We start from the raw sequence: 25,488 nt of genomic DNA, 5'->3' as shown, positions 1-25,488 counted from the left end.
TCTTGATAAAGCTCATAGTTAGATTGGCTCAGGTAATCCTGAGCTATCTCTATAGTTATGCTGCTATAGGCTTAGACTGCTGGAAGACAAAGAGACCCCTTGTCATCATTCTGCTCCATTCCATCTCTGTTATCGCATTCTGCAGAATGTGTAAGTTCAATCTCTAACGTTATGCTCTCTCTGCTTTTTCTCATAGTAGCTTCATCTAGTCTGTTCGTGTTTGGCTGTGACACCATCCCGGAGACAAAATATCAGCTTTGTTGCTGCCATCAACACCTCTGTCAATAGATGTTGGAGTTTGCCCTGATTTTCAATGTAGTCCTGGTTCTCTAATTAACTGTAATGATCTGGTTTAATTGTCTCTATAAAGTGCCTTGAGACGACATATGTTGTGAATGGGTGCTATATAAATAAACTAAATTGAATTGAATTAAAAGAGAAGTCGCTTTGGGCAGCGAGATAGAGGAGCAATGCAATATCTATAAGAGCTACTCTGTAGCAAGCTAACTTTATCTATTGCTAGCTTCCATCACAACTCCTAAATACAATAAACCCATTTTTAAAATACCTTAAAGGTTAAAGATATTATCAAAATATTCTTTGATCAGTGACACCTCCACCTAACAGAATAAAAACCCTTTATTGTAGTGTTTTTAGTATAAATTAGAATAGCTGGAACTGCAAGCAACCTGGCACTAAAAGCAGCAATTATTATATGGAACTGTCAATAACGGAAAAGCCCAAAAAGTGTAGACCCTTAATAAACTGCTCTGATTTAGCAGAAATGGGGCATATCACTATTTAGTGCTGGTAATACCTCATGCTATCCCTAATTAATGCCAGCTTGCTTCCACTAGCGCTCGGACCGTAAACCCATTGTTAAATATGCTGCGACTAGTGACACCATCACAGCAGACGGTAGTCAGAACCGCGATTAGCAGAAGCCTAAAAATCAAGAACCGCTCAGTTTTTAGTATTTTTTTAAAATGTCTTGGCTTTTGCTTTAAAGCTTGGATGAACCTGATTTAAAATATACGAAAGAAATGTAAAGAAAAAAAAAACACTTTAATGGGAACCAGAACCAAAGAAAATTCTGCCTTAATAATGATGCAGATTCACTGTGTGATAGTATGCAAGGTCTATTAAAAATAATTTTACCTGCAGTGGATGACATAGAGGAGGAGGATCCAACTCCTGAAGTAGAGCTCAATGGATCCAAAGACAGAAGATCGTTGTTACTTAACCTATTAGAGCCGAGGCACAAAGAAACATAGTTTATTCCATTTATAACATGAACGATTAACACTTCTGAATCAGAAAGCATGATGCAAACAATGTAACTCTGATTCTGAACAGACAAAGGAATAAATCATGTTACACTCACTCGAATGGAGTTGACCCTCTGGGCTTTACAAGCTCATCATCTGCAGGGAAACATGAATAAACAGAAACGATTTATTTGCATATTTAAAGAGAACTGATTTACTGAATTTAGGAAATATATATATATTAGAGAAACTGGAACGATTTAATATTCCCTCACCTTGAACAACACATAAAAAAATAAACATGACCATACCACCACCTACCACTGAGAGTTAGAGAGACATAGTACAAGTCAAATGTTTGAACACAACCAGACATTAAGGTGGTACCAAACCTTTGACTGGTACTATTTGAGAAACTGTTCAGAACAAATAATTTCTGCCTTAGAAATTAAAAACCTACAAAACCAAATAATACAAAGATTAATAGACCAAGTTCTACTGGGTTTTTAATGTAGTGGAAGCTGTTTGGAAGAGGAGTTTTGGTTGGATTTAGCAACTAAAAACAACAATGCGAGTGCCCTCTTTTTTATTCTGAACCCATTTTAAGTACTACAACAAATCCTAAAGATCCCTTTAAGCAACCTGAGTAGATACAGCTCTAATTTACAGTTTACACACTCTCACTGTGGGCTTTTTCATGGGTGGAATGATTATACAACAAAAATTTAAGACTTGAGCCTATAATAAAGTGGATAGAGCTGTAAAAGTGTTGTTTTACACTGGAAAGACAGAATCAATAAGCTTTCAAACATCAACAATATACCAACTATTAAGCAAGGGGGTGGCAGCATCATGATATGGGTCGGTTTTGCCGTCAGTGGTTTTGTTGACTAATTCTAAGTTCTTTCAACTCACAATGAGCTTAAAATGTAACCAAAAAAAGAAAAAAATCCAACCAAAACTATGCCAGAAGCTTTTTCATGTTGTAAAGTCATTCCACCCTTGAAAAGTTACATTTTAAAGAGATCAGTGAAAGACCAAAACTGATCCGTGACGAGTGGATGCAAACGTCTGACTGGAACTGTACCTACACACCACAGGTAGAAGATCCACCTAAGAAAACCCAAATTTAAAGCCATTCAAGTGAGTTAATTGTCAAAATAGAAAACTTTAGGTTTGCAGTGAGATATAAAAAAAATATACATATATATTTATCAGTGATGTTAGCAGGAAGGGGGCGGGGTTTGTTTGGCTGCTGAAGCAGTGTGAAAGGCTCCATGGAGGAGACAGAGATGAGGGTTGTAGGGGGTTGGAGGGAGGCGGGGACGCTTGCCAGTAACTGTAGTTAAAACATACTCACCCTTAGCCTTAGACCTTAAGGTAGATACTCCTGTAAACCCTAAGCGATGCAGAGTTCACATCTTTGAATGCAATTTGTGCAAATTCATCAACTCTTCAAGTTTTTAACTGCAGCAAGTGAACACCTTTTTTATTTTGAAATATATATTGTTATCTTTTCTGAACATTTTAAAAACTTTATAAGACAAAGAAATGTAGAAGCTGTTTTTATATGGATGTTTGTAGGAGCTAAAAATACACAGGAAAAAAACATGAATATTTATAAAAATGGCTTATTATGATGCTACAAACTTGATTTAAATGCGTCAAACTCAACCAACTTGAAGAGAAGCGTGTTCATTGAATCTGTAGACATACGCATGTTTTTCCATCAATCCAGACCAAAGTCAATAATCCAACATGTCCTAATGTTTTCTTTCAGCCTGGTTGGAATTCGGACCTGACTTTGAACTTGCCACACAGAGCTTTGCGCTGCAGATGTCGAGGATTTAATGGGTCAAACAAAACAGTCCTGTTGCCTTGTCCTGTTGTACTATTTACAAGACATAGCACCTGTTTTTGTTCTTTTTTTCTATTTATTTCGGAAAATATTCTTCTGTATTCCAAATATTTGGTTGAATCTGACGTTGCTGATCTTTTTTAATTGTGTGCACACACAGTTTCCACGTCATTTACCAGAGACTAAGTCTGGAGGGATTTTGTTGAAACCTTTTGCTATAAAAGTACTTCACCTTTAAACAATGGCCATCATGCAGGATTCTTGTTCTCTATTCACAAAAAAACCAGAGCCATTTAGCCTATTTTTTTGTGCTTTATTTAAAAGGAGAAGTCTAAAGAACAACTCATGGCAATTTGTGTTGCCTTAAGTTTAGTGTAATCAAACTATTGTGTATATTCACAGAGCAGCGTTGCTCCTATATTTATGCGGTGCAGCTGTTTCTCTTTGTTTTATACATCTAAAAAGTTTAAATTCTTGCACCATTTTGCAAAAGATGAAAGATAAGTCTTGACTTGTCAAAACATCCAGCTGATTAAACAGTTAGTCTGATTTGTACCAGCAGGAGAAAAACATCCCTCATGCCTGACATTTATATAAGAAGGGAGCACTTATTTACTTTTTCTTGAGATATGTTGGTGTTGGCTTGATTTTCTGGAGTTTTTTTTTTTCTAGAAAAAAAAACTTATTTAACAGCAACCAGGGCCAACAAAACTGTAGCCACAGTTGTTCTTCTCATTCCAACAACACAAAGACTTAAAAAAAAAAAAAAAAGAAAAAAAAAGGGGGGGGGGGGGGGGGGGGTTTACTTACTGGACTGGTTCCTCCGCATTTGCCCCTAAAAAAGGAGAATATAAAAAAGTAAACATTAATATCAAAAGAAAGATAATAAAGTGTTGGTTTGCAAAAGTAATCATACCCTTTGAACTTGAAAACTGTGGTGCACATGTATATATCCGGGCATCTACAGGTGTGAGTCTTGGCGTTTATCTTTAACAGATTTGCACATCTACAAAATGAAATCTCTTCCCGTCCTTCTAAAGTCAACAGCTCAAACTCCCTCAGAATGGACAAATGCAGCGTGTTCCTTCACATTATGCCACATATGACCAATTTGATTTTGATCTAGGGCTTTAACTAGGCCAATCTAACACATGAACCCATCTACACTAGCTGTTTGTTCAGAGTCCTTCTATAGGCATTCGGGTTCGAATCCGGCCTGTGCCGCATGTCTTTCCCTCTCTCTCATACCCCCTTTCCTGTCAGCCTACTGTCAGAAAACGAGCCACTAGTGCCATAAAACCTAAAAAAAAATTAATAAATAAATAAAGAGAGAAATCTGACCACCTGCCTCAGAAGGCCTGCTTTGTATTTGTAAAAAGTGGACAACTACCAAAATTTAAAAATACATAGCTGTAACATGATAAATTTGGAAAAGTTTAATAGGGTATGAATACTTTAAGTCTTGTGCAGTTGTCGTTTGACAGAACATGAGAGAGAAGTGATCACTTCCCCACCTGGGAGAGCCAATGCTTTTTTTAAAAGCTGGTATGTTGTACTTTAAGGGTCACTGATTTGCTCTCAGGAGCCACTTGTTAAAGATAAAACTATTTATTTAAAATATTTTGTCCTTAAAATACTTATCGAGTTTCAGTATCATATATCAAGGCATAACACTTATAAAATAGGCTAAGGTTCTGAACGGCTGCATGAATTATTCCCTGGTGGCTGTGCTAAAGTTTCCACTTTGGCATTAAAGACAGTAAATCACAGGACTGCTCTGGACTCGCACATACCAGGCATTAAACCTAGGGTGAAGAATTCGGCAGCTCAAAACAGTGTGTTTAAGCCGGGACTACGATCAGTCGGGGACAATGGAGAGCGTGGCCGACACTTCGCCGGCTTCCCTCCCTGAGTCGTTTTTTTCCCCAGACATAAATCTGCCACGTCCTACAGATACGTGAGGTAGACTCTTGGGACCGACCAAACCAAGAGCAACTTCAGTTTCAATAAAAAACCCATTTCTTACAAGAAGAAAGGTTAGAGAAGCTGTCAGGGGAGGAGGGGAGAAGAAGAAACAAAAATGGGTTTAAGGAACACAGCAAAACGTTTAACCACCGTAGAGCTGCGAGGCCAGGGCTTAGTCCCACAGGCGCTAAGCGGCAAATGGGTTCAATTACAGCTCTTGTTGGCCACACAAACACACACACACTCTCTCCCGCGCTCACTCACACGACTTCCATCACTGTTTTAATAAAGGGAGCGCCACGGAGGGAGAAGCAAACAGGAGAAGAAATGAAAAGGACAGAAAAATGGGCAGTGAGGGGGAAAAGAAAACAAGAAAAAACAAAACAAAAACAGATCTCAATAATTCACGCCAGATGAAGCGACTGTGCGCACCACCTTGGATGAAAGTTTTTGCTTTAATACGAAATGTCTCTGTGTAACGGGAAGAAACCAGAAAAAGAGAAGAGAAAGACACAGCGAATGTGATAATAGTATTATTGTATCAATCAGCTGTATTTAAAAGTATTAATTTTTTTTTAAATACCAAAAAAATATTGTTGATAAAAAAATGCTTATTTTTAACGCTAAAATAGAAAATAATATACTGGAAAAAAATATATAAATATTTATAGAAAACACATATGCAAAAAATTTTTTTATAAAAAATCGTCCCGATCTTGGTTTGCTATGATGATCTTCCTATCAGGTTTATAATTCATAAGTTATCTAATGCTTTAACAAACCAAACTCTCCCCTTTTTCTGCACATGAACAGATCAGCCTACCTGGATGAACCGTTTTGACTTCATTATAACTCTATGGGTAGGAACAAATTCTTTGATGAATAAATTATCTGGTAGATTTCATAGTTACCTTTGAGTTCAAATTACTTCTTTAAAGAAGAAACTGAGAATCTGTTCTCTGTGTTACGCAATACATCTCTGGCCTTTTTGTCTCGATTGGCTCAGAGTGTTAGATCTGCAGGTACATGGGTGGAAAACATGGATTTGATTATTCCTTTTTGTTAAGGGCAATGAAAAAACGAACACCTTATTCCACAAATTCATCAACAAACAGAATTAATTGTAATATAAAGGCTTGGTTAACCATGTAATTCCTTTTAAGGTGGGATTGAAACTATTGATTCTTACAAGAAAGAACTCTTACAATTTTTAACATTAAAAACACATCAACCAAATCTGATGTACTTTACTGAAGTTTAATAAAAGCTAGATAAACATTTGCTTTGAATGATAGGCCTGATAATTAGCTTAAAATAACAGTCTGTATAAGAATTTTAGGTATATTTCCTTGGTCTTTGATGATTTGATTTTAAGGCAAATAAATAAGTAGAAATAATTGGTCAATATCAGCAGCTAAGACCTTAAAGACAACTGGCCAGAGCCTGATCCGTTCATCTCAAGCAAAAATCTTAATTCTCTGTTAAGTTTTCATAAAACCACAGCAGAGTTCTTTTTGAAGCAGGTGGCTATACACAAAACTGAAAAAAAGGAAAGCAAACAAATAGAAAGGAGAAAAAAAAACAGGTTAAGGAGGAGACGAAGACCTTAATTTAGTGATCCGTCAGTGACTGTTTGCTGCCCCACAACAACAAAAACAGCTCAGCGCACGCAGACAAACTAACACTTCCGCTGCAGTGTTTACAAACAAGCAGTGGCAGCTTTAAATTTTAATGACTCCAGCTATTTTCGTCGAGGAGCAGAGAGTAATTCAGAGACTGAGTTAAAGAAGAGGACAAGGAGCTGAATGAGGAGATGCCCGAGTGAAGTCATGGGTGGAACAAAGTGCATAAAAGCAGAGCTGAGTGAATGTTTGGGAGCACGAGGTAAAGGCCAACAATATCAGGAGTGAAACTGATCTCAAGTTCGTAGGAGTAAGAAAATAAAAAGGAGATGATTTACACTAAACCATATTCAGGGGAAAAACAAATCATGGACTAAGTGTGAACAGGTTATTTAGTAAATTGGAAGCAGATTTAATAAATAATGTAAGACGTATAACTTCTAACCTCGAACAAAATGCATTAGAAAAACCTGAACTGAGCTTAAATGCTATTCCCAGGCTCCCCAGCAGATTTTAGGTGTTCCCCTAATGCCCTCTAGTGTTACACAGGCAGAGCTGACCTCTGAAAACAAACATCAACAGGTTGGTTTCAGGCAGCGTTTAGTGTTGTTTTAGCATGTTTCTGTAAAGCATACCGAGGTCGAAGGCGACAGGATGATGTTTCCAATGGAGGCTTTGAGCTCATCGATGTTCGCTCGGGTCTGATGCGTGCCATTGTTAGGCTGGACGGGCTTGATCTGCACATGGAACTTCCTGGGCTCGTCTTCGTCCTCCGAATCGCTGGACGAATAGAAGGAATTGTCTTTGGGATGTGAGGAGATGTGTTAAGGAAAAATTAAGTCGTAAAATGAACTCTGCAGATCAAACCCGCAGCATTAATGTAGAATCAGGAGGCATAAAAAAGGATATCATTCTCATTCACTTCCGGTCTGATACAGAAGCCCTCAGCATCAACTTGGGGAACATTCTACAACAACACAAGAAATAAAAACAAAAATTAAAAAGGGTCCCTTCTATAATTAAACAATAAGTGTGAATAATCAATAAACCAATGCAAACTTTTGTTTTAACCAATAAAAACAGCTTTTTTTTTTCCCTACAATAGATAATTACTGTTTATTGAGCATTTTATTTAAAGAATCAAAAACCTCTTTAGTTGGCCAAAGTCTTCTTCTGAAATTTACTTTAGAAAAATATTGTGAGTGCTAAAAAAAAAAAAGTTGAGCTTTTAATTACTTATTTTATTCAGAGAGCTATATAAAATGTATCCTTAAAAAAATTTTACCAAAATTTTAAAGTGATTGTTTTTTCCTTCCTGCTCAACGAAAACGTAAGAATTTAGGGATTTTAAGCTGATTAGACAATTAATTTAGAAAGTACACCGTGTAACAAAATCTTTAACTCTGAAAAAAACTAAACTAAACTAAAAAACAAACAAAAAAATCATAAATCAATAAATCGTTTCTAACCTTTTTGATTTTTGCATATACAGTTGTAAAAATTTAAAAATTCTTACATTCTGGACGACAAAAATGGGCCTCCACTTATTTTTACTTAGTAAAAATTTTTACCCAATTTCTTGAAATTTCAAAATAAAAATTCTTTATAATTAAACATTCATGCATATGTAAAACGTTACCAATACAACCTTTTGAAATTTAGTAGGCAAGATTTACAGCGTTCAGTTTTTTTATAACTTTTTTAATAAAGGATCATAACTAAGTCAGGTCAAGTCGTATTTTCAAAAGTGTTATATTATACTATGGTATTATATGTGAGTAAAAGTGCAAAAGAACAAACCAAAAATAAGATAAAGAATGGCTAAATTTGTCTAAAGTGTGTTTGCTTAATTTGTTTATATTGAAAAAAAAAACTGTTAAGAATAAGGTTTTATTAAACAAATGGTTGAACCTCTACCCTAAAAATATCCAGTGAATCTCAAACATAAAGCCTTGATTTTGTAATGTAATCTTCTGTAAACGCAAAATGATTCAGTTTCTTAAATTGTGCATCAAATTTCAACAAGAAAATGTTGAAAACTCCAGATTATCTTGTAAAGATTTAGAATTATTTCTAAACTACAGCTGTTGCTTTTCTTATTCAAGCTAAACAAGTTTAAGCAAAAAATGTTATACAGAAGGCAAATAATCTGTATCAGCTTATAATTCTGAGTTTATGCAGGTGTTAAGTCTTTTAATGTAGAAGAATCATTAAGTAATGGCTCAAAGTTTCTTTAAACTATTATAATGATAAAAACTTTTTGAATTGTACTCCTACATAGGGTGACAAATTAAATGGATACACAAAAAAAAACAGATGATTATCCATATCATAGTGCTGGAACTTAATGTCTTGATTCATCCACAAAAACATTCATGAAACCAAAAAAAAAAAAAAAAGTAATATCTAAACATAAAACCCTCAGAGTATAAATCTTATTGACTTTTAAATAACATTTATTACCCATAAATACTCTATATATATATGGATTTTTTTATTAACTGGGAAAGCTTTTTGGGGATGTTTTCTATAATTCTGAAATGTATATCAAAATGTTATTAGCATATACATATATACTGTTACTGCATGATGGCTAGCAGGTGTAAGCTTTCTAGCTTCCTTACAGCATTCTGGATGTCTATGGAGCCAAAATATCCTGGAGGAGCACCATTGGCAGTGTTCTGTGCGTACAAACAGAGAAACGAATGAATGAATGAGCAAATGTACAAAACAAACAGGAGAGAACCGAGAAGGGGGGGGAAGAGGGAAGTGCAGAGTAACACATGGCAGAAGAAAAAGAACAATGGTCCGGTCCGCCTCCTGCAGTTTGACATCAAAATAACAGACGTCGCCGACATGAAACAGATCCAAAGGAAATTTAAGAAGATCAACCATGCAGCTAATGTCTGTTTTAATAAACTTTATACTCACAGCAGCTTCGACTTCTGTCGACTCCCTGGAAAACAAAAAACCCTCGTTGACATTAAATATAGTAAAAAAAAATAAACAAAACTGTGCTGTGAAGTTATGTCCAAACTCACGTAGAGTCTGTGTCCTTGTCTTTCCTTCTGCCTGGGATACCAAACGTTTTCCTCTTTCTTGGTTTGGCACCTTAAAACAAAACAAAGATTTTTAAGAAGCACAGAGTGAACTATATCTGTTCTTCCCCACATATTTTCTATTTTCCCCCCTCTTTTTTGCTTTAACTGAGTAACTTGGCAATGAAAATGAATGCTTAAATCCTCAAGGTAAAGCTCTACCTTCTGTTGCAATGGCTGTGTTGCATTCCTCAAATTCGATTGGTCCTAATGAGACAAAAAAAAAAAAAGATTTAGGTTCATTTGGCACAAGAAGGGTCAATGCCCACTACTGTGACTGCTATGAATGTACATCACGCAATAATCTCACACGCATCACTAACACACACAACATGAAGTGCAGCATGCCATGCAGAATGTGTACGCAAACAGAGCACGGCTGATCCCACAGGGCAGACAGGGTCAATAGCAAGAGTCAACTGTGCGTCTGGTGGCGCTCAGAGATGTCACAGTCCCTCCTGGTGACAAAGCATGACGCAACTCAACAGTTTTCCTTCGAGAGACACACACACACACACACACACACACACACACACACACACACACACACACACACACACACCTCCCCTTCTCCAAAACCCCAGTTTAATTCAAAAATACTCTATTTTTCCTGACGTGAAATAAAAGTCTTCCACCTGGAAGTTGACAGGATCAGAAATGAATTTGGGATGCCTCTCCACCAGAAAAAAAGAGTTACTAAATAAACCAAAGGTGCCCGCAAAACAATGTATGCTGCCTAAACACCTTCCTGCTGATTCACACTTTGACTGGGCCATTAAAACACATGAAATTGATTTAAACCGTTTGATTTCAGCTCTGTACTGCACATTATGAGTAGTGTTGCGCCGATGCCATTTTTTGGCCCCGATACTGATACCAGATACCTGGCCCCGATACCGATACCATAATAATATAAAATAATTGCCATCATGGCTTTGTCAAGCTGCTGCCTACCTTTGTGAAGCAGGAAAAAATCTAATACAAAGTGAATCCAGTAGAACTTTTTATTGCCTACCAGGAGTGGGTGACAATAGTTAAATAAACTTATGGCTCTCAAAATGGTATCGGTGCCCTATTTGTTGGTACTCGCCGATACCATCATTTTAGGGCAGTATCGGGGCCCCGTCCGATACTGGTATCGGTGCAACACTAATTATGAGCCAATTTTCTTTTGCAGTATCTCCCAGAATGGAATGCCCCAGTGTTTAGCTCTGTCCCTCTTTCCATTATCCCTGAAAAGCCTTTTTTTCAGGGTGGCTGTAGTGTACTGAGGGGACATGCATAGTTTACCTTCTATCATGCACAGTATCTGGCATTTTGGTCCAAAAGTTTATTTTTGGCTCCATCTGAGCTTTCACATGCTTGCTGCATCCCCTACCTGGATTAAAGCAAACTTCAAACACGACTCTCTGAGTGCACAACTGTTAGCTGCCCCGTTTGCAGACTTTTCCACCCGAGCTGTGGATATCTGCAGCTCCTCCATTAGCAATGGCCTTTTGGTTGCTTCGTAGCTGTTGCCTGACTAGTTGGTTCAGGTGGACGACCATGTCCTAGTAGGTCTGCTATTAAGTTATACTCTTTCCATTTATAAAAGGTGGATTGCAGTGTTGTATGGAAGATTTCAGGGACAAACTTCTCTGCCACTGAACCTCTGGTCTGTCTGGTGTTTTCCTTAAGTTCATAAATGGTGTTTGTTTTCTAACTCCAGATCTAACTTGAAAGGCTTCAATGTCAGCTTAATATTGTGTTAGAATGATCTGTTTCAAATCTAGACCAGTGATCCTCAACAGGCCAGAGATGCAGATCATTAACCAGGTATTTCTTTGAAGCGGTTGGTAAGTTTTACATTTTTTTAGCATATATTTTATTTTTTTTTATTCTGGTAATGCTGAACTTATTTTGAATATAACAAAATTAAGATATGTGAAGTAAATAATTCTAGGTTTACTTTATGGAAATATTTTTTTATTTTCTTTTTCGTTGCTTCTCAAAATCACAGGGCTTTTTAAATCCTGAATATAATTTTGACACTTGTTCACCAGGGTTATTTTTACTTTCCCTGAGGTTTGTTCCAAACATTATTCTATAGTATAAAATACCATAAAAATATTGTTGTCATTTGAGAAGAACATAAAGGTTCAAGGAATATGGCTGCTTTTTAAAGAGACCATGTAACAAAAAATAAAGACATGTCTAGCTAATAGCTAGTGTACAACCAGCCGTGAACCTTTTCTAGCAAAGAATAACACTTCTTTTGCTTACTTGGATAAATCAATCAGCAGATGAGAAAACTGCCAAAAACAACTAGGTTTACACTTGATTTGTTGCTCATCAATAATGCAAGTTTGCCCCTGTGGTGCTGCTCCTCCGTCGTCACGCTTCATGTGTCATTTCAGACAGATTCACTGAGGCTCTTCATGGGGCGGAGGCACAAAGGGCTCACACAGTTTTCACAAACAGAAAACCGGAGGCACGACACGCAATGTGGATACGGGTCAGTCAGGTAAAATCCAGAAGAATACTAGAGACTGTGCATCCAGATGTACAGTCTTCATCAACTACAGACACACAGATATGTTGCATGCTCTAGAAGATGAGCTGCAGTGGGTGACACAGGGAGTGATGGAGAGACAGGACGATGGGGCAGGACCCTCTGGCGTTTTTTTCTCTTTTTTTTCTGATACACTAACATGGCTTGACCTGAAAACAACAAAGCTAATGATATTTTAACTCAAAATGTATACAGCACTACGGGGCCGATGTGCTCTCCCCAGAAGAAGCCGGTAGCGAGCAGAATTGACGCATTGTCTGTCGTGCGCAGGGCCGAGTGAAGCGCAGGGGAGCAGTGAGTCACGAGAGGCACGCATCACGCCAAGTGAAGTGGATAAAGTACACCGATGACCGATTTACTCTACTGGGCAATGTCAGGCCCTTCTCATTGCTGGCAAGTACAACAGGGCAGCAACAGCTGACAGAGCAGGGTTAGCCTGATTGAAACAGACTCATTATGCACGCCTTCATTGTTTGGTCATAGGTTAAAATTTTCCCTTTTCTTTTAAGAGATAAACTGGCTTTCTTCTTACAAAGATACAAAAGGACCAAAGAGGATCTTAAAAGTGCAAGAATTTCTGCAAACTGTATGTTTCTGATCCAAGCGATGCCATTGTTGAGTCATCGAGCTGCTGGAACATCAACCTCCACCTCAGATTCAAGTCTTCTGCAGCCTAGAACTGGCTCTATTTCAGAATCTCTTTATCTACCTTCTCTCTGTAAAATATTCCCACAGCATGATGCTGCCACCACCTCATTCCCCCCCGATGCGCATGATGTAGTCAGGATATCATTTAATATTAGTATTTGGTCCCAAACTGCAGTCTACATGCAAGCTCAAAGTAATTAATTTCAATCTCATCCAACCAGATGACTTAATCAAAGCCCCTCAGCATGATTCTGCCACCACTGTGTATGCTGTTTATTTTCTGTCACACATCTAGGTTTTCGGGGAGGCAAAAAAGAAAAAAAATAGAAAAACAGGACTCATTACAGGCCAAGGTTTCATCCAACCTGAAATGTGGATCAGATTATGCACCCAACAGCAACACAAAATGATCAGAACAATATTTTGGTTGTCTCTTCGACCAGTGACGTCCTGTGTCTTAACAAGAGTATCAAATGTGATACCACAGGCGCGAGAACGACTGGAAAATCAATGTCAGGACCAGGCAGAGAAGGAACTCTTTTCTTTCTGACATCTGACAATATTTATGCACACATACGGCAAGGAAAGTCCAAACAGCACACGTAAATATTACCCAAATCTGGACAGACATTAGGAACTGTTTAAGCATCTCCAAACAGAGAGACAACTGTGTTTATACAGGGGAGGATGGGCCCTTTCTTTCTACTCTCTGTGAGGGAAGCATGCAGTCACGCATGAGTGGAAAATGGTTTTTAAATTGCATATGCTTCACATGGCACAGGGAGCAGGAGAGAAGGGCGGGGCGGGAGAGCTTGCGTGTCTGGCCCTCTGCCAGTTGACAGCTCAGCTGGATATCGTTGAACAGTACGATCCCCCCACCCCCACCCTCTCTGCCTCGCAGCGTGTCACTTTAGGATTGTTTCCGCAATAGAAAGTTTATTCAACCCCTCTCTCTCTCTGAAAAGGCCCAGGACTGGCCAACCGTTCAGCTATTTCGTCAGGGGACGGGGAGGTTATTTCTCTTGACAGGACCGGAGCTGCTGTGCAATCCCTAATGAACAGCTTGATATTGGAGGAATTTTCAGACCATTTTTTCAACCTCAATTAATTCCTCTGTCCAAACAAATGAGAGCCACCACTTGTTGGTGGAAGTGTTTGGACACAGCGGTCAGCGTTTATGTACACACAAACACGGCGGAGGTGAAGCCTCTGTGCCTGTGACCTGACGTAATGTAGTACAAGAATGGGAACGGGCAAGGTCATATTTATATCGGGAGACGGTTCAGAGACACAGTGAAATAATGTACAGGCACTACGCAAAAAAAGTGGAAGGTGACCGGCGAGCCAACGAAAAGCTACGAGTATTCCTTTGATTATCGTGGCATGGAGACGTTTACACAAGAGTCATTGTTGAACTCTGACCTGCTCAAAAAGTTGGTTATGCCTGCTTAACCTGTGAGTGTGTCACATGCTCACTGTAATGCCAAGCCGGCTTTCCTTTACAGCAGATTACTATGATTGCCTCTGATGGCCTGCTCTAATGTCTAATTGCCCCTCTCTATACACCCCTCCCATTAGGAAAAGGCAGGATCAGGCAGAAAACCTACAACACTGCACAGACATGGAGAAACTTTAGGTTCAAACCTTGCAGGAGCTTACCTGGCCTCTCTTTTCCTGTTCCTTTGCTCTCGGCCAGCTTTTGTATTAAGCTCTCTTCTGAAGTGTTCTCAATGTTCCTCACAAATTCCTTGTGCAGCTATAGAGAAAGAAAAAAACAAGCATTAAATGATGCCTTATTGAGGAAGCATGGGAAAACTGGTTCAGTAACAACGTTATGCACATCAACAGGAACATAGACAAAACCTTCCTATACCACAAATACTTTGCCTGACTTAAAATTAATGGCATAAGAATTATCAAACCCACACAAACAATGCCAAAGGTGTTTCCTAAAGGATCAAAGGAAGGATACTTTAGGACTTGCTCTATTCACCAACAAGGCAAATAGAGCCAAACATTTACATGTTATCCTATTTGAAAGGTGCGTTTAGGAGGAAATTAATAGTTGTCAATGTTTCCAGCTATGTGAATGACAGGAATTGACCGACTAGAGGGAAGGGACACTACGAATAGGTGCTAATGGACGTGCTAATAGACAGAAGCAACATTTTTTCTGGAGTTTAACGGTCTGGTATTTTCTTTCAAAGGTTGGCGTTGTGTTAACCAATCAGGAGCTGGATATGGTTGAGTTGAAACCTCATACTGAAGCTCACCAGAAAGTGATCCACACTCCGACAGGAGAGGTCCTGATATGAGGTCCTGGACAGATGTAGGCAACACTGAAACCATCATCCAGCCGCAGCTCCTGGAGCAGGTGATGATACTGGCAGGACAGTAACTAATCCATATCTCACCAATCTTACCATTTTCTCCTGGAATCTGGTCATTTTATGGTGGTTTATTTTTTAAGAAGCAAAAACAACCCTACTGCCAAAAGACGTGTTGCTACCAAGGATTTAAATGTATTTTCTATAATCTACTCAGTCTAATGTAATGAAATGCGATTACCAGTCCTCATTAGATAACATCTAGCAGCAGGAGGTCCACATAACTACTTTCTGGGCCAAATGCCCCCAACAGCACAGTTTTATATAAAACGTTAATAAAACATATCAATCTGAAGACAACAAAGCCAGTTTAATATTTTTTTCCATGACTGTATGTTGGAATCACAGTAGACCCACTGCTGTCCCCTCGGGGTTTTTTTTTTTTTAAATACAGCTATAGCTATATTTCTATTATCCTGACCCATTATGGTCTTATAGAACTGAGCTTTGGATCTTAATGGGGTAAAAATTAAAGAGAGAAGGTGCCTTTGGCTAGAAAAACGAACAAAGAACAAAACAGATTTTGTTTGTAGATATTCACAGATATTTCCTCTTTTATTTTTTTTCCTTTACATATGAGCAGATTCCATCTTGTTTCTTTTTTTGTGATTTATTTACACGTTTAGCATAAGCACACTTGATAGAAGGAGGCTTTTCTGTTTATTTTCATGCGCGGCCATACTGATCTTTGCAGTTAGAGCACTGTGTCAGAGGTTGTCTTTGTTACTGCCATGGATACCCTTTGGGCAGTCTCACACAAAGGTTAGTGTTTGTTTGCATGTGTGCTTTTAAGTTTAGTGAGGGGGAAGTGAAAGAGACGTGTACGCATCGAGATAAAGACGAGAGGCTGACTGTCGCATCTCAACAAACCATTTAGATGTGCGTGATACTCTAAGCGCAAGCGAGTGGCTTCTCCATCAAACCAAGACGCATTCAAACCAGTGTGTGTGTGTGTGTGTGTGTGTGTGTGTGTGTGCAGCTCCCCTATCCCCCCCTCCCCCCTCCCTTCCTCCTCCTGGGCCCCAGCGGTGAGGTGGAGTGCATTAGCCTTCTATGCCCCTGCCTACACTGCAAAAACAATCCAGAGATAAGTAAAAAATGGCTTAAATTAAGTATATTTAGCCTTAATTTGAGTTGATAAATAAGATGATTTGCCAATGGAATGAGTATTTTTACTCTTAAAATAAGATAGTTAGATAATATTTACTTGAAATAAGAGGATAAAATAGTTTTTTCTTATTTTAAAAGGAAATTGTCTTGTTCCATTGGCAAAGTGTCTTACTTACCTCCTCAAATCAAGGAAAAACACACTTATTTTAAGAAAAAATAACTTATTGAGATTTCTATTTTTTGCAGTGTAGTAGCAGAGGATGAAGGGGGGAGATGTTGGTGATGGGCGGTGCGGGTGCGGTGGGAAGGAGTTTGCCGTGGCGAGGAAGTGTGCTCGGTGCGGCACATGCAATCCGCCAGGTGCTGCTAGGATGGTTCATGTCGCTAACGTCCACAGCGTGTCTGCCCGGCTCTTCTCACACGTCGATGCAAACAAACAAACAAAAGGAACAAAACAAAAAAGCTCCTCCATGTCTACACTGAGACTTTCCCCCACAAGCTTGAAAACATGCGTCTGCCCCTGAGGTACCCTCGCTCACAGACAAACGCTCACTTATAAAAACAAACACAACACGCACAGCGGCGGACGCACCTGCTTCTACAGTGAGCCGCTTCATCGCTACCTCTTTCAGCATCCATTGCAACACACTTCTGACAACTCAAGAGCTTTAAAAAAAGGTCCTGCTCTTTCTCTCCTACATTGAGCATCCAGGCCTACAGAGCTAACCCCCCCGCCAAAAAAAGATGACTGATAAGAAGCTTACCAAGCGCAGTTACTTTGGTTTGGTTAAACGACTGCAGTCACTCGTCAATGACAGCTTAAGAACTCAAAGTAGCTTAGCATTAAACCCTGCTAATGGAGAATGATCAAACAAACACACAAACAAACAAACAGGCTTTGCGTGTGTCCCCGCTACACACACAACCCACAGTCACTCGGCCAGAAACTTTGCATCAGAGAAAAAGTCTTACCTATTTCCTTTTAAAACTCTGTTTTTTCAAAGTTTATTTACTGCCAAATCTTTTTGACATTTTTTCAACATATTAGAACCAGAAACGTCCGTGTTAATAATAGGATTAGAAACAGTTAATTGGAAGGAAAGAATTACAGCTGAAGAAAGGCATTCCCACAGCATGATGCTGCCGCTACCAGGTACATCCTTTATTGGCTGAAAAAGCAAAGTAGCAGCCATATGCTGTAAACAGAATGTAAAAAAACTGAAGTCGGTTGATCTTCAGCCAGAAACGGAGAACTAAAATACACCACTTGTGTCTGATCTGTTGTTTCTTTGGTTTGTTTGTTTGTTTTTTTTCCTGGTGCACGGGCGTCCCTTTACTCACCACCTGACTCACGAATATTAATGCAGGAGCATGTACTGGAATTCCTCCAGAAGAAACAAGCAGCCCTACAGCTCCATTTAGCCCCAAAATGTCTGCTGAATGTTTCTAGATGAACTTATATGATTATTTTTTTATCGGGTACAATTAAATAGCTTATCCTTAGCTAACTATATTTTCAGCAGTTGAAGAAATCTGGTACCAAAATAGTCTCTTTCATTTTTAATCTACTGTAGAGAAAGAAATGGTAAACAACAATAGACTGTCTTCATTTTTTAAAGGTTGGTAGTTTTAGGTTATTAAAAAACTGAAAAAGTGCAGGCACCTCTTTTCTTTATTTGGTGTTTTACTCTAAATAAATTAGTTTGGTTGTACTACTTTGAATGTAACATTAAAAAAAAGCCACAGCATGTTTGATAATGTTAGTGCTTTTATTTTTTTGGTCAGTCGGAAATAAACAAATAGACTAATCTTATAGGATTGCTTTAAATTCAGGTTTGCCATCCCAAGATTTTTAACAGCCTTGCTAGATATTTTGATACCACAGCCATTAATACATTGTAAAAATATGCTACCGATGAAACAAATATGACATTTCTATCGTACACGAAGTAGCTGGACATCTTAAAGGTTTAAATGAGATGTAAAAAAAAGAGAAAACTTTTGAATTGGGATGATTGGAAAATAGAGCTTCAATCAAATGTTTTTCCAAAAGTGATGTTCCCCCCTGAGGTCCTTGATTTCAGCACTAAAGGTAAAAACTGCGGCTGGTAGACGTCTTCTTTGGTTTAAGAAATATTATCGAATAATACAATACTTTATTTTAGTTGAATGTCCAGTTAAAGTGAAGTTCCTACAGAACAATGTATGGTTTAGGTATCCGTTTACAGGAAACATTCAGTAAATAAGGAAAGTTTAGGACAGAAAAAAAAAGATATTGTAAATGTTTCACTAAGCATTAGTTATTTTTTCTTTCACAGAAACTTTAATTATAGTTTTTATACAAAAATTAAAGGTCGGAGGATCAGAACTTCACAGAAACATAACAAAAATGATCTATTACAAGAAAAACAAAAACTAACTTATAATCAAATGACAAAACTAACAACCATTAACTTTATTATAAATAAATTAAAAATAACTACTGAAATGTCCACACATACTCTCACAATTAACAGCAAATAAATCATCTATCTTGGGCTGAGGGACCTGCCAGGTGAGATTTTATTTAAAGGTACGATGTCGCCCTCTACAGGCAATAAAAATAGAGCTGCTACAAACTAATGAAGGCAGGCCAGCAGAATGCAGTAAGTCCAAAGGTATTATCAACATTTAACTAAAATCGCTAAATAAACAAGAAAAGAAATTATCCAGATAATATCAAAAAGTGATTAAAGGAGCTCTGACTGAGATTTAAAAACCTTTCCAGCTGCACCTGATATCATTTCAAGCCTTTTTCCACAGAGGACGAGGCCAAAGCAGGACGTTCATCAATCAGACACAGTATCCGGTGAGCATTTGGTTTTTTTTACGAGACCTTGATGGTCTAAAACTTAAGATTTGATCAGCCCTCTAAAAGATGAATGGATCAATCTCCTTGTTTCCTGTTTAACTATTCCTTGCTAAAAGATCAAGTGGATCACTGAGTGGCTCAGAAACACTCACCTCTCCAATCTGAATGTGTGTTTCCTCCACTGATTGCGAGTATGACTGGATGATCTGCTTCATGTGGATAATGTGGTTTTCCTCAATGTCTTGGAATCTCTGTAACAAACATCAATAATCTATTGTTAAGGAGCGCCACTGCAACAAATCAAACCTCTTTAAAAAATAAAAGAAATTAAACGCATACCATCTATTTAACATCACATTATCGAGAAGACAAGGAGACAGAAAAACAAGAGCACAGAGAAGACAAAGAGGAAAATCTCCTTGCTTCTAATTTCCTTATGTGCGACTGTCTGGGTGGTCTGAGGCACATGTAAGTCCCTTCCACAAGATGTCAATTATGATCATGTTAGGCGCTGATGGGAATTCATTTTAGGCATTTTTACTGCAGCGCTGTAATGAGATCACAGGCTTAAAAGCTGCTATTGAAATCTGGGTTTTTGAGGTAAACTGAGAAGCATGAGCACAAAGATTCATGAGGAGGAAAATCCCACTGTTAAGGGGAGATTAGCTCTTAATAATCAGAAACCCCCCAGAAAGAGAGCCTCTTACATCTGGCTGTGGAATACGCCTACGGTGTAAAAGTATTCTTTTATAGTATTATATTAAGTTATATGTTACGTTTATTCTGTTAAAATCACAAACTTCTATGTTTAAACAAGGTTAAGCTGTACATTTTTGAAAGATATACGGTTTTCATGTTTTTTTCGTGGAGAAATGAAAATCTTAAAAGTGTGGAGTGGATTTAACACTTCAAGTCTTTTAGGGAAGTCCAATCTGGCTTTGCACATCTACAAACTAAAACATTGCCTGTTAATTTTTTTTGCTATAGATCAGTCAATTTTCCTATAGATTCTCACTCAGATTTATGTCTGGACTTTGACTGGGCCATTTTGACTCATGGCTGCACAGTGGGAAACATGTTTGGTGCTTTATTAAAGCCTGGCTAAACGGCGCTCTCATCAAGGACTGTGCACACTGCTACGTTTAGAACAATCCAGATGTGGTCTTTTCCCATAAATAAATCATTACTTTAAAAACAGAAGGGTAAGACAACCATAAATGTAAGGTATACATTTTACACATTAATTAAAGTCATATTTTTTACAGATTATATCCTTTAAAAAAATATCAAAGGTGGTTTACCTCCTTGTGGTTTTGAATAAGGCGAATTTGCTTGATAAGAAATTATGTTTTTGAAAGGGAAAACAGACATTTCTGGTGTGTGTAGAGCATTTCTTCTCTCCATCACTGCTTTTCCACTGAGTATTTCTGAAGAACACTTAGCAATAGAGCTGGGCGATATGGCGATATATATCGTGAGGACGAGAGAAACATGTCTATCGTGACCTTTCTCCTCTATTTTTTCTATCGTGATAAACTTTTTTATTATTATTATTACTGCTAATATACATTTTAATATAATTTGTTAATATAACATTTTGCGTTTTTGCTATGCAAACTCTAAGTGTATATAACGAAAAAAAAAGAGAATAAAAAGATAATGTGTAGAGAACGTGGTTTTGCGACACTACACCGCTTTACGTCACGCGGCTTTGCACCATACGTTTGCGACATTACTGACGGAGAGAGCCCGCGAAATTTCTTTCTGGCTTGAAAAAAAATGAATGATGGGACACCCAAGAAGATGTTACCACAGCAGCGGTTACAGAGTCCGAAACGGTTGCCAGGTCACAGACACAACAAACACCACTTTTGCCCAAAAGGGGAGGCAGCTCGGTTGTTTGGTTATATTTCGGATTTCAGCCATCTGATAAAGAACAAACGCAACCGATATGTAAACTGTGCAGCAAAGCCGTTCCAGCGGCTGATGTAAATACTTCCGGCCTCTTTTACCACCTGAAGAAAAATCATGAACAAGAACACGGGAAACTACAACCACTCCGATCAAAACAAACAAGGGATGAAAATACAGGAAGCACTGGAAAGAAATTCTCACAGCCGAAGCTTAAGGAAGCATTCGCCCAAGGATCACAATATGAGAAGACGTCTCAGCGACACAAGCAGATCACAGGTGCTATTTCACGCTATATCTGTAAAGGCATGGCCCCCGTTTACATAGTCGAGAAAGACAGCTTTCGGGACCTCGTCCGTACACTCGATCCCAGATATGTGATGCCTAGTCGAAAACATTTCAGTAAAGTGGAGCTGCCTGGCTTATATGCTAGTTGTTGGGCTGAAGTGGAGAGAGAGGTACGCAGTGGTGCGACGCATTATGCGTTGACTACGGACATGTGGATGAGTAGAGCAACACAGCCTTATATGAGTCTCACCATCCATTTCATCAAGGACTGGACCCTCCTAGTGGAAAACAAGGTAAGTGAAAGACAAGAGAAAAACCTGGCCTTGGAATTTTATAAAATGTCAATAACAAACAAATATTAAATGATTAATTACTGCAGCGCAATAGCCAAGATTCTATACTGTTCACTGTCATGGCCGCAAATTGCATAACTGGTGTTCTTGGTTGGGGTTGGGAATCTCATATTAGGAAACAAGATGATGGGTAAAAAATAGGCGATGAAAGATTTTTTTCAACCCTGTCCATCTGACGGACTATGAAAACATAAAATGCAACATCAGTTGTGGTATATCGTGATATATATCGTTATCGTGATATAAAATAATCCATATCGTGATATAGTTTTTTTTCCATATCGCCCAGCCCTACTTAGCAAGTGTCTGCATTAAGTACAAACAACTGCACTGCTTGTTCAGGCTTGTGCGACGTCCTCTGACTTGCATGACAACTCAAGGGCTGACCAAAGTCTTTAGACCTTCAAAACCAAGTAATTAGATCACCAATATCTAAAAGTCTGACCTGCTGATTCTGATTTGGCTACTATTTTTTTATAGGGTCACAAAACAGGTTTTAAACTCATTTTATTGAAGAACAAGGAATAATTATTTATAGGGGAGATGATGCTCCTTGCTTTAACATGCAAATGTAATTTTTTTCCCCTTTTGGGGTACTGTCTGATCCCTAAATACCTTTTCATTTATTTTTCCTGTTTAACCTTTAATTTAATCTGATGAAGTCCCACTGAGATCAAAAATCGAGTTTACATGCCTGTGACACCTTTACAGATCAGCTCAAATGACACTCATATAAACACTTCAAAATTTATGTCTTTTTAGAGTAGTTCTATTGCACCATATTTTTCCTTTAACTTGAATAATATTTCCATAAAGTATTGCTCCTCCTATTTGACTAATTTTTTGACCACCTGCCATGACCATCTTCCCTGAATGAAGAATAAGTACATTTTTACATAATTGCACCAGACAAGGACATGCAGTTGAGGTTCGACTTAAAATTGGCACTTATTTTATCTGTCAAAGCTTTGTTTTATCTTAATCTTACAAGAAAAGTATAAATTGTTACTGGAGATAGTTTATCCTTCTCTAGCATGCAGCAGATTACATAGTCTATTGGTTTCAAAGATTGTACAGGTGCTGGTCATAAAATTAGAATATCATGAAAAAGTAGATTGATTTCAGTAATTCCATTTAAAAAGTGAAACTTGTATATTATATTCATACATTACATACAAACTCATATATTTCAGATGTTTATTTTGTTTAATTTTGATGATTACAAATGACAACAAATGAAAATCTCAAATTCATCATATCAGAAAATTAGAATATTACTGAAGACCAATAAAAACAAAGGATTTATAGAAATGTTGGCCAACTGAAAAGTATGAACATGAAAAGTATGAGCATGTACAGCACTCAGTATTTAGTTGGGCCTCCTTTGGCCTGTATTACTGCAGCAATGCGGCGTGGCATGGAGTCGATCAGTCTGTGGCACTGCTCAGGTGTTATGATAGCCCAGGTTGCTCTAATAGTGGCTTTTAGCTCTTCTGAATTGTTGGGTCTGGTGTATTGCATCTTCTTCTTCACAATACCCCATAGATTTTCTATGGGGTTAAGGTCAGGAGAGTTTGCTGGCCAATTAAGAACAGGGATACCATGGTCCTTCAACCAGGTACTGGTAGCTTTGGCACTGTGTGCAGGTGCCAAGTCCTGTTGGAAAATGAAATCTGCATCTCCAAAAAGTTGCAGGAAGCATGAAGCATGAAGTGCTCTAAAACTTCCTGGTATGTGGCTGCGTTGACCCTGGACCTCAGAAAACACAATGGACCAACACCAGCAGATGACATGGCACCCCAAACCATCACTGACTGTGGAAACTTTACACTGGACTTCAAGCAACGTGGATGAAGTGCCTCTCTTCTTTTCCTCCAGACTCTGGGACCTTGATTTCCAAAGGAAATGCAAAATTTACTTTCATCAGAGAACATGACTTTGGACCACTCACCAGCAGTCCAGTCCTGTTTCTCTTTAGACGCTTCTGACGCTGTCTGTGGTTCAAGAGTGGCTTGACACAAGGAATGCGACAGCAGAAACCCATGTCTTTCATACGTCTGTGTGTGGTGGTTCTTGAAGCACTCACTCCAGCTGCAGTCCACTCTTTGTGAATCTCCCCCACATTTTTGAATGGGTTTTGTTTCACAATCCTCTCCAGGGTGCGGTTATCTCTCTTGCTTGTACACTTTTTTCGACCACATCTTTTCCTTCCCTTCGCCTCTCTATTAATGTGCTTGAACACTGAGCTCTGTGAACAGCCAGCCTCTTTAGCGATGACCTTTTGTGTCTTGCCCTCCTTGTGCAAGGTGTCGATGGTCGTCTTTTGGACAACTGTCAAGTCAGCAGTCTTCCCCATGATTGTGTAGCCTATAGAACTAGACTGAAAGACCATTTAAAGGCTTTTGCAGGTGGTTTGAGTTAATTAGCTGATTAGAGTGTGGCACCAGGGGCCATCAATTTTGAACCTTTTCACAATATTCTAATTTTCTGATATGATGAATTTGAGATTTTCATTTGTTGTCATTTGTAATCATCAAAATTAAACAAAATAAACATCTGAAATATATGAGTTTGTATGTAATGTATGAATATAATATACAAGTTTCACTTTTTAAATGGAATTACTGAAATCAATCTACTTTTTCATGATATTCTAATTTAATGACCAGCACCTGTATTGTTTTTGCCTGAGGAATTTTCCAATTAATGTTTCATTAGTACTTTATAACAAACTTTATATTTTGATGTGTCTGATTACATCAGTCAATTAAGAAAATTATGTTCTATGATGAGTTACTCAGTATTTCAGTAGCTTTCTTACCAATCACCTTTTTTAACTTTTACAGTTATTTACTGGAAGGCCATGTTTGACATGTTATACTCAAGTAAAAATACATTAAAGTATTGCTACTTTTTACTTAAATCTGATTTTTGGAGCTGCGTGGAAATAAAATGACACCATTGTGGACTTTATCTACTGATTTAATGCCTCTAAAAGAAACAGATTGGACCAAATTTTATTTAGTTTTTTTTTTAAAGGGGCAGAAACGCTCAACAGTTTTTTTTTTTTTAAAACCTTCCATCTCTACAGTTATGCACCACTAGGTTTTTTCTATTAACATAAGATTATTATAAAAACAAAACACACATAAGTTGGTGGTTCTACCATGCGAGAAAAAGATATGAAAAAAAAAAAGTTTAAAGGGGTACTAATACTTTTAAAATGCAGAAGTAAGGCTTTACTTCCGTCCAACACCAGCTAGTTCAGGCAGACAAACAGAACACACATGTAGAGCCCCAGTGATGTCAGAGAGCACATGTGCTTTGGTGTTTCTAATTATATATCCACATGTGCGGTGTGGGAGATGAGCCGTAGACGGTAATCCAAGGGAAGCAAGAGCCGCGACGCTGCTTCCTCTGCTATGGAGAGGAGGAGAAGAATATAAAAAAGGTGGGAGGTAACCCAAACCAGCTCTGGTGGCCGGGCTGAAGCTACATGAGGATAGTATGGAGGCCCAATTCTGTTGAGCTGATTTAAATTTGGAGTTTATCTAATCAGCCCCTCAGATGGATCCAAT

General features: G+C 38.2%; 1 protein-coding gene across 7 annotated transcripts in view; it reads right to left on the bottom strand.

Moving 5' to 3' along the window:
* The window catches only part of fcho2 (FCH and mu domain containing endocytic adaptor 2), a 72,351-nt gene that overhangs the window by 18,984 nt on the left and 27,879 nt on the right, over window positions 1-25,488 (bottom strand). For 5 of the 7 annotated variants that reach the window (XM_038304947.1, XM_038304949.1, XM_038304950.1 and 2 more), the window contains exons 7-18: window positions 19,511-19,609; window positions 14,670-14,766; window positions 9,974-10,018; window positions 9,755-9,824; window positions 9,645-9,669; window positions 9,338-9,394; window positions 7,623-7,680; window positions 7,349-7,524; window positions 3,937-3,961; window positions 2,629-2,667; window positions 1,385-1,424; window positions 1,159-1,244 (exon numbers count right to left, since the gene is read on the bottom strand). In XM_038304947.1, the coding sequence (XP_038160875.1) occupies window positions 1,159-1,244; window positions 1,385-1,424; window positions 2,629-2,667; window positions 3,937-3,961; window positions 7,349-7,524; window positions 7,623-7,680; window positions 9,338-9,394; window positions 9,645-9,669; window positions 9,755-9,824; window positions 9,974-10,018; window positions 14,670-14,766; window positions 19,511-19,609 (817 nt within the window). The remainder of the gene's footprint in view (window positions 1-1,158; window positions 1,245-1,384; window positions 1,425-2,628; window positions 2,668-3,936; window positions 3,962-7,348; window positions 7,525-7,622; window positions 7,681-9,337; window positions 9,395-9,644; window positions 9,670-9,754; window positions 9,825-9,973; window positions 10,019-14,669; window positions 14,767-19,510; window positions 19,610-25,488) is intronic. The other 2 variants (XM_038304948.1, XM_038304951.1) reach the window with 1 other exon arrangement.

This window comes from Cyprinodon tularosa, unplaced genomic scaffold (genome assembly GCF_016077235.1).
Source record: "Cyprinodon tularosa strain WSP-4 unplaced genomic scaffold, ASM1607723v1 ctg55, whole genome shotgun sequence".
NCBI classification, from domain to species: Eukaryota; Metazoa; Chordata; class Actinopteri; order Cyprinodontiformes; family Cyprinodontidae; genus Cyprinodon; species Cyprinodon tularosa.
Note: the sequence above shows the minus strand (reverse complement) of the source record. Positions and strands in the feature narration are given on the sequence as shown.